Source organism: Otolemur garnettii, unplaced genomic scaffold, assembly GCF_000181295.1.
Source record: "Otolemur garnettii isolate 467f Iridium unplaced genomic scaffold, OtoGar3 scaffold00020, whole genome shotgun sequence".
NCBI lineage: Eukaryota > Metazoa > Chordata > Mammalia > Primates > Galagidae > Otolemur > Otolemur garnettii.
Genome location: NW_003852415.1, coordinates 2,584,431 through 2,592,985, shown reverse-complemented (window position 1 = coordinate 2,592,985; position 8,555 = coordinate 2,584,431). Strand labels below are relative to the sequence as shown.

Sequence of the window (8,555 nt, the reverse complement as noted above, 5' to 3'; positions counted from 1 at the left end):
GGGCTGGGGATTTGAACCCGCCACCTTAGGTGTACGTGGCTAGTGCCTTAGCCGGTTGAGCTATAGGCGCCGAGCCAGGGAGCTGGCTTTTAGCTAGTAGGACTAAGATATCCAGGCTTACCTAAGGGTGACTGTAATCTCTGGGCTTGTACCATTCTGCCCATGAGAAGGGTACTGAGCTAGGCTGGACTCTTTGGGGTTTTCTCTGATGACACCAGATTTCAGGAAGACCCCAGGTTGGCCCCAAGGCCAGATACTCACATACATTGTGTGTGGTTTCAGGGAGCAGTAAGTCAATCAGTTCACTAAGAGGCTGACTCTGAACCCAGGGGTGTCCATCCCCTACTACCTCTTCTATACCTGGCCATAGAGCCTCCCTAATTCAGTCCTACCCAGATGTGATACTAGAATTGGCACGATACCAGATTCTACCTGGTATTCTCTGCATAAAACTGCTTGATTCAGTAGAAACTTTTCATTTACTTTTAATTTTTCCTTTTTTTCTCCACTCCACCCCACTTATCAATTTCCCTGCCTCCTTGATTTTGGCTGTGAAAACACATGATCCCACAACTACTAGGAGAAAGGGCCAGAGTTGGCCTTCATGCACTGAAATGTCAGTCACTAAACCCTGACACCTCCAGGCTTCATCAGGCTCATTCTCTCTGAGTTCATGTCATCTGGTCCCTGGGCCATGGCCCTCTGTCATCTCTGGTCTGTTTTTTAAGTTCACAGCTTCCATCTTGAGCTACTCATCTTGGTGAGTGATCTACATTCCAACCTGCCATCACAGTGAATAAGGGTTTCCAAAGGAGAAACAGCTGAGTAATTTTCACCTCATTATATCCTTGTTCCTTAGGAGAAATACTGCCAAGTGTAATCAAGGTGGTTCACCTTGTCTCCTCTGGAATCTTCCACTTTCTCTGTATCTACCATCATAGCCCTGGTGGATATGCTTGCATATTTTACTGATTCTGCTGCTTATTTACAGATGACCTTGCCTCTAGCATTGATTTCTGACTTTCAGTCCTATTGCCCAGCCTTTCATTTTGTGGACCTTTGAATTTGTGGCCTTTTGAATTACTATCTCATTAACTCCCGGGCTCAAATGATCCTCCTGCTTCAGCCTTCCAAGTAGCTGGGACCATGGGAATGTGCCACTACACCTGGCTAACTTTTTAAAGAAATTGTTTTTGTAGAGACAGGGTCTTGCTGTGTTGCTAAGGCTGCTCTCGAACTCCTAGCCTCATATAATCCTCCCACCTTGGTCTCCCAAAGTTCTAAGATTCAAGTATGAGTCACCACACATGGCCTCTAACATTCTCTGGTTACTCCTTCTCCTTGGTCCCCTCCCCTTCCTCTGTCTCTTCCTTTCATCCTTCCTCTGTAGGTTGGCTCAAATATCTCCTCTCCCAACTAACACTTAGGTGGTATCAGTTTTTTCTTTCCTTCCTGTACTCTTGTCCATTTTCCCCCAAGTAGGTAGGTGACAATTTCTCTTAACACCATCCTTTGTAAGTGGATGATTATTCCAGTTCTTTTTTGTGCTATCATTAGTTCATGTCCCCATTGGGTCCTTCATGGGGTAACACAAATACATGGAATATGTACATGTACACAAATACATGTATATGAAAGTCCACTCTGAGCTTTGGAGGCACTTTCTGTGTCCTCTGACCCTCATATTGGGTAATACTAACTCAGTTCCTGTGAGTGCCCTTGGGAGCTGAGGTCTGGTCCACCTCGCATGGGTGGTGGGCATCCATCCCCATCCCACGGAAGTGCTTTTCTCACCAACTCTGTGTCTTATTTTGCAGAGTCCAACTTAGGTTTGGAAATCAGCATTCACTGTCCATGTCACACCTTTCAGCCCAATGGAGATATCCTGGAAAACATCCATGAGGTGATGGAAATCAAATTCAAAGGTAACAAAATGAATGAGTATGGTAGGATGGTAGGGGAGCTAATGGGACAGGACAGAAGACAACACCCCTGTCAGACCCCACGTAAAGGAGAAAAGCTGCTTTGCTTCCTTCACAGAGAAGGCCAACTGTTTTGTACTTGAGTGTTTCTGCTTTGCCCCACAAGCAGTGAGCATGACTTTCAGCTATGGCTGTAAAGGATGTGTTGGCATCTGGTCAAAGCAGTGGGTCATGTAGGCAAGCTGGTTGGCCGCTCTAAGCCCTGTGAAGTGGGGACGAGTGTGCATTCTGGTGAGAGAAAAATTAGAAAACACAGTGCCAGAAATGCTCAACAAAGAGTTGTCTTTGCCTTCCCTAAAAGAGATCTTGGCCACCCTGAACATGGGTGAACTTTCCAGATGTGGGGGGGCCTGCCTGATTCTTGCCTGGGAATATCTGGGTTTGGATGATTGCTTCGAGGCTCAGGGTATTTATACACAAGTGTTCGCAGAGAGAGGGTGAAATAATTGAGAGTCATTCCTGGTTTTCCAGTATATTTCCAAGGAAATCTGTCTTGATGATCTGGAGTTTATTCTTTCAGCCCAATGGAGATATCCTGGAAAACAGATTCCCATTTTGAGTAATTAAGGGACACCTGAGGTCAGAGGCTTGTCTGGGAAAGGTGCAGGCCCCTTGTGGCTGCCTGCACTCAGCAGCCCTCTTATCCTGCATGGGCTGTTTCAGTTTCTTTCTAGAGTTTGTTTGAAGCAGTAATTGGTGTCCAGGGCCCTCTTCTTTTCTGGCCTCCCTGGCCTGGGCTGTCAACAGTAGCTGAGCTATTTGTCATATTATGCTCCATTATCTCATCTGAATTTCATAGTGAAAACACTTCAAAAACTATGACTGCAATGTGAATGCTACCAATTATTCAGAGTCTTTTTTTTTTTTAAGAGGTAGAGTATCACTCTGTCACCCAGGGTGGAGTGCAGTGGCATTGTCACAGCTCACTGCAGCCTCCTGGGTTCATGTGATGCTCCTGCTGTCCCTGGCACCCAAAAGAGTCTTGTTGTTTTGGCTCCCTGAGTTGTGATACTTTAAATTATCAGTAGGATTTCTGTGCTATCTTGAGCAATTCAAGGTAAAAAAGGAAACTCAAACCCTAAGATTCTATTCTAGAATCTAAACTGACTATCCAAGGGTATGTGTTAGGTACTGCCGAGGCATAGGGATGCTTTGTGATCTGTGAAGGTTCCTGGGAAGCATCTCAGAAGGGCTTTCTGCCCTTTGGGAGATTTCCCTGCAGGAGTTCTAAGAGGGTGAGAACGTGGGCCTCTTCCAGTGGCATCCTTACAACAGTGATGAGCCTTTCTGTGCTGCTTCCCCAACCTCGACATTGCAGTGAAATGCTGCACTTGCCCCTCTTGCTTTCCTGGGCAGTGATGGGAGGAGCCTCTGCTTCCCTTAGACAGGAGATCACTGACTGCCTTCCCTTCTGCAGGTGTGGACAATGAGGATGATCATGGCCGTGGCGATCTGGGGCGCCTCAAGAAGCAGAAGGACCACCACAGCCCTCATCTCATCCTCATGATGATTCCCCCACACCGGCTTGACAGCCCGGGCCAAGGGGGCCAGAGAAAGAAGCGGGCCCTGGACACCAATTACTGCTTCCGGTGAGCCTAGGCCCCCCACGGAAACCGACACCGACTGTGTGCTTGGGTCAGGCCCCGACCTGAGCCCCACTCAGCAGAGGGTCCCTGATGCTCTTCACAAACATCTCCAGGAAAGAAGATTGAAAATCTTACAGATCTCTTTCTGTTTCCCTGGTAGTCACATTGTTTTTCTGCAGCCCAACTCTGTCTGGGCTTAGATGAGGTAAATGAGGAAGACTACGAGGAGGAGAGTGTTGCTGAAATAGTTTGGATTGGAAGCGCTTGACTGAATTCTGTGGTTATCATGTTTTATGTACTTGTAGGGTGTGTGTGAGAGGGAGAGATTGATAACAGGAGTTTCCATTAAAGAAGTGCTCGCTCCACTGTGAAGGGTCCAAGGATGCTACTGGAGGGGGAGAAAATAGCAGTTTGCAGGGGAAATCTGAGCTGGCAAACTTTACTAGTTCAGAAATAGTTGAGTAGCCATGATAGAGAGAGAGCAAAGACACAGCTTCTTCACTGATTTAGGAGCAATTTCACTGCTCATCTGTAAGGGAGGGACGGTAAAGCATGTGTGCCAATTACTACAGGTGGAAATGATCACATCCATGAGAGGGTTTGAAGGAGCAGTGCTTTAGAATGAGGAGCAAGGAGTTCATCCGTGGACACAGGAAAGGCTTCAGAAGGGTGTGGAATTAGAGCGGAGGCTTCGGGGATGAGTGTGGTTTGGGGATGTAGGGATCCAGGAGGAGCAACATTTCAGGTAGAAGGAGTGCATGTGGGGAGGATGCATCAGGCGATCTCAAATCTGGAAACCATGTCCTATGAGGACTGAGGTTCTATCTGTCTGTCACTTAGGGATGAATGTTCTTGACTGCAAGTGACAGTGACTTAACCTTTGGGGGATTTTGCTCACAAGAGGTCCACAGCAGCATGCTCAGGGGTGGGTGGCTGCTTAGTTCTACCACTGAGGACTCAGGCTTTCTTGCTTCCCAATCTGCTGCGCTTAGTAGGCTGGCTTTTCACATGCCTGCTTCTGGTCACAGGTGATTGCTAGAGCTCCAGGTATCTTGTCCATGTTTAAACAAGAAGAAGGAGTGGAGGCAAGGAGCGAGCAGCTTTCCTCTTCCATCTATTACTTTTATAAATGATCAAAATCTTTGCCAGAACTTGTCTGTACCCCCTGCGTATGTCCCCTTATCTCTTGGTCACTCATTATGGGGTCCTAATACCACCCCTACCCAGGAGGGAAGACAGGGAAAAATGAATATCTGGTGTTCCAGACTCTGTCAAGCAGCAGAAGACAAAGGGGTTAGGAATGGTTATAGACTAGCTCAGGAGTGTCTGCTGTGGTTCACCCACAAGAAGCCGGATTTTAGCCAGGAGCTGCCTTTGGAAGTGGCAAGTTCTAGGGCTTAGCAGATACTGAAACAGAGGCCAGATGCCTACTTGGAAAAGCATTGCCAAGTGGATATCTGCAGGCAACAAAGTGGAAGGTGATATGGGAATCAGTTCCAATAAGAGGATATGTCTTGTTTGGGCAAATGGCCTCCAGATCTAGTCTAAGCTGCCATCTACTGTGGTATACAAGCTGCATAAACTGAGAGTTTATTTTTAGCTGGAGGCAGTTAGGAACCAGCCTGAAGAGAACCCAGCTGGCTTGTAACATAGTGTTTTATGTGTGGCACTTTGTGTCTGTTTTTGTTTGTGACGTGAAAAAAAGGGGGCAGGGCCACCATGCCTCTTCACTGCCCCTCATGCAGCACCTGTACCTCCTTATTACGTTCCTAGATCCTGGTCTTCCAGGAAAATGCCTTTCTGGTTTCTTCAGCCCCTGCCTTGAACCTGGGATTCCATTAATTAGAGCCACCTCCTATGATGGCATGGAAGAACTCCAAGGGGACATATGTGAGGGCATTGTAAAGTTTCTTTTATTGGTGGTTTCTTTTTTAAGTTGATTTTCTGTTTTCATTGTAGCAACCTGGAGGAGAATTGCTGTGTGCGCCCCCTCTACATTGACTTCCGGCAGGATCTAGGCTGGAAATGGGTCCATGAACCTAAGGGCTACTATGCCAACTTCTGCTCAGGCCCTTGCCCGTACCTCCGCAGTGCAGACACGACCCACAGCACGGTACGCAGCAGGGCTCATGCCATCCGGGGATGGGGCAGGGCCAACCAGGCCACTTGTTAAGAATGAAATGAAGGATTAAATGTTGAACAAATAATGGTCTGGGGTGAGTAAAATCCCTCTGATAAAGGTTCTGATTTGGGGATCTTGATGCCATTCTCTGTGGTCACATTCTGCCCTTTAAATTTCTCCCATAGTTTCAACCAGACCTTTAATTTGCTTAAAGATTTTTGTATCATGGAAATTGTCACATGCCACCGTGTATGTCAGAGATGTGTGCAACTTGGTTGGCAAGCAAGGTTGGGGTAGAAAGGCTTCTACCCTTAGTAAAAGAACTTCGATTATTCCAGCCTCTTCAATGTAGAAAACTTACTCTGAGCCAGGCACAGTGGCTCACACCTGTAATCTTAGCACTCTAGGAGACTGAGGAGGGTGGATTGCTTGAGCTCAGGAATTCAAGACCAGCCTGAACAAGAGCGAGACCTCAGTCTCTACCGAAAATAGAAAAATTAACAGGGCATAGTGGCAGCTGCGAATAGTCCCACCTACTTGGGAGGCTGAGGCAAGGGGGTTTCTCAAGCCCAAGAGTTTGAGGTGCTGTGAACTATGATGCCACAACACTCTACCCAGGGTGACAGAGACTGTCTCAGAAAACAAAAACAAAACAACCCTTATTTTGGAAGACAACAAAAAGCTTGTAGAAGACGCCACTATGAAAAGCTGGGAAGAGAAGTAAGAGTCCACCTCTGAAACTAGCTTGTCTTTCCCTCAAGGGGAATCAGAAATAGGGCAGTAATTTGTGAAGCCTATTTCATTGTAGCTGATTATTACAGCATCCTGTCTGGGGCCCTGCACTCTGGCACTTAGGAAATGGCCCAAGGCAATGAACATTTCTCACTGAAGTGATCAGTTGTGGGGATAGCTAGGAAGACCAACATAGGAGTTGTTCTTAATAGCCAAGAGAATTTCATTATCAATTTAAAGTTCCCCAGTAATTGTTACATGTTTCAACTGGGAACCCTCAAACAAGTGCAGCTGTTCTGCACTGTCATTGTGGATGAACAACAGCTCAGCGCTCACCAGACTGTTCTCAGTGCTTCTTCAGTAGCGTCAGCGGCCATTCCACCACTGGCTCTGTCACTAGGGCAGCCCCTACAACTTGTAGGATTCCTGGGCTCCAGGCCTGAGCTTGGCTTTCCAGCCTCTAAATGATGTGTCCCTCCTCAGGTGCTGGGACTGTACAACACCTTGAACCCTGAAGCATCTGCCTCGCCTTGCTGTGTGCCCCAGGACTTGGAGCCCCTGACCATCCTGTACTATGTCGGGAGGACCCCCAAGGTGGAGCAGCTCTCCAACATGGTGGTGAAGTCTTGTAAGTGTAGCTGAGACCCCACCTGCGACAGAGAGAGAAAGAGAGAGAGAGAGAGAGGAGAGAGAACTGCCGCGCCTGACTGCCCGCTCCTCGGGAAACACAAAAGCAACAGACCTCACCCAGAGGCCTGGAGCCCACACTCTGGCTCTGGGCGAATGGCTGAGATGGAGGTCTCCTTCTGGGACATTTCTCTTTCTTGCTGGCTCTGAGAATCACTGTGGTAAAGAAAGTGTGTGTTTGGTTAGGGGAAGGCCGAACTCTTCAGAACTCACAGATTTTCTGTGATACAGACAGAAGTGGTGGGTGTAGAGGAAAAGGGATGGCAAGTCGACACGTCGTGTGGCAATGGGATTTGGGCTACCTAGGGAGGAGGAAGGGCAGAGAATGGCCAGGTTGGGGCCAGACTGGAAGACACTTGGGATCTGAGGTCAGATATGCTCATTGCTGTGCCACATTTGCTGTGGGAATCTGGATTATGTTATACAGGCAAGCATTTTTTTTTTTCCTCCAGAAAAGTTACCAAGATATCTTGGGGTACCTGGGATTAAGGGCAAATCTTGTCATTTTTGCAAATTGTCCTCTCTACATCAATAGCATTGTGGGTCACCATAGGGAGAAAATCCAGGTAATGTAGTTCCAGGGCCATCAACTATATTAGGCCTTATGGATATTCTGAACTCAGAAGCAAAGGGTGAGAATTAACACTCTCCTGTCTGCCCTCTGGGTCCCTCCTCTCACCTTCCTCCCCAATCTTATTCCCCTGGACATCTGGCTAGACGCCTTCCAGGTCAGGGTGCACATGTCTGGATTGTGGGTCCATGCAGCCTCGGGCATTATGGGTTCTCCCGCTTCCCCCCAAGACCCTGTGTTCATTTGGTGTTCCTGGAAGCAGGTGCTACAATCCGTGAGGCGTTCGGGGAAGCTGCGCATGTGCCACACAATGACTTGGCCCAGACGCATAGACTGAGGTATGAAGACACATACAAATATTACTCTCAAAATCTCTGTATAAATAAATACTGTTGGGGAATCTTGGATGATTTCGTCTTCTGGAAGATTGTTTCTGGAACAGTAAAAGCCTTATTCTAAGGTGTATGACTCGATAAATATCCTTAATTATCCTTTTCTTAATTCCATGTCGGCACGTACTCATCAGAGCTAACTGGAATCTGGGGCAGAGAATCTCTCAGTCATCAAATATGTTGCTTAGAGTGAGGGGCCTCCACAGTGCGCAGGCTGCTGCCCTTGGCCTCTGAGAAGTCTGGGCTGCTGTGTGTGCTCCCTTCCTCCTGCCACAGTCTGGTTCTCTGAGACACCGGAACAGCAGCTCAGACTTGCAAGGCACATACACGTAGCCCGCAGGTAACTGCAGCCATAATCCCTTGGTGTGAACCTTTGCATTTGGAAATGTGGCTTGTACCTCAACTATAAATGACTAACATCGCACCATTTCTGAGTATCTCCTCTCACTGCCTGTATCAGTTGAGAATTAGAGAAACCATCCA

The 8,555-nt window shown here is 47.6% G+C and overlaps 1 protein-coding gene across 1 annotated transcript in view; it reads left to right on the top strand.

Annotated features, from left to right (window-relative positions):
* TGFB3 (transforming growth factor beta 3) overlaps positions 1–8,174 on the top strand; it is a 22,429-nt gene extending 14,255 nt beyond the window's left edge. The window contains exons 5-8 of the mRNA XM_012803417.2: positions 1,818–1,925; positions 3,400–3,571; positions 5,528–5,681; positions 6,906–8,174. Of these exons, the coding sequence (XP_012658871.1) occupies positions 1,818–1,925; positions 3,400–3,571; positions 5,528–5,681; positions 6,906–7,064 (593 nt within the window). The 3' untranslated portion in view covers positions 7,065–8,174. The remainder of the gene's footprint in view (positions 1–1,817; positions 1,926–3,399; positions 3,572–5,527; positions 5,682–6,905) is intronic.
* Positions 8,175–8,555: the final 381 nt, after the last annotated feature.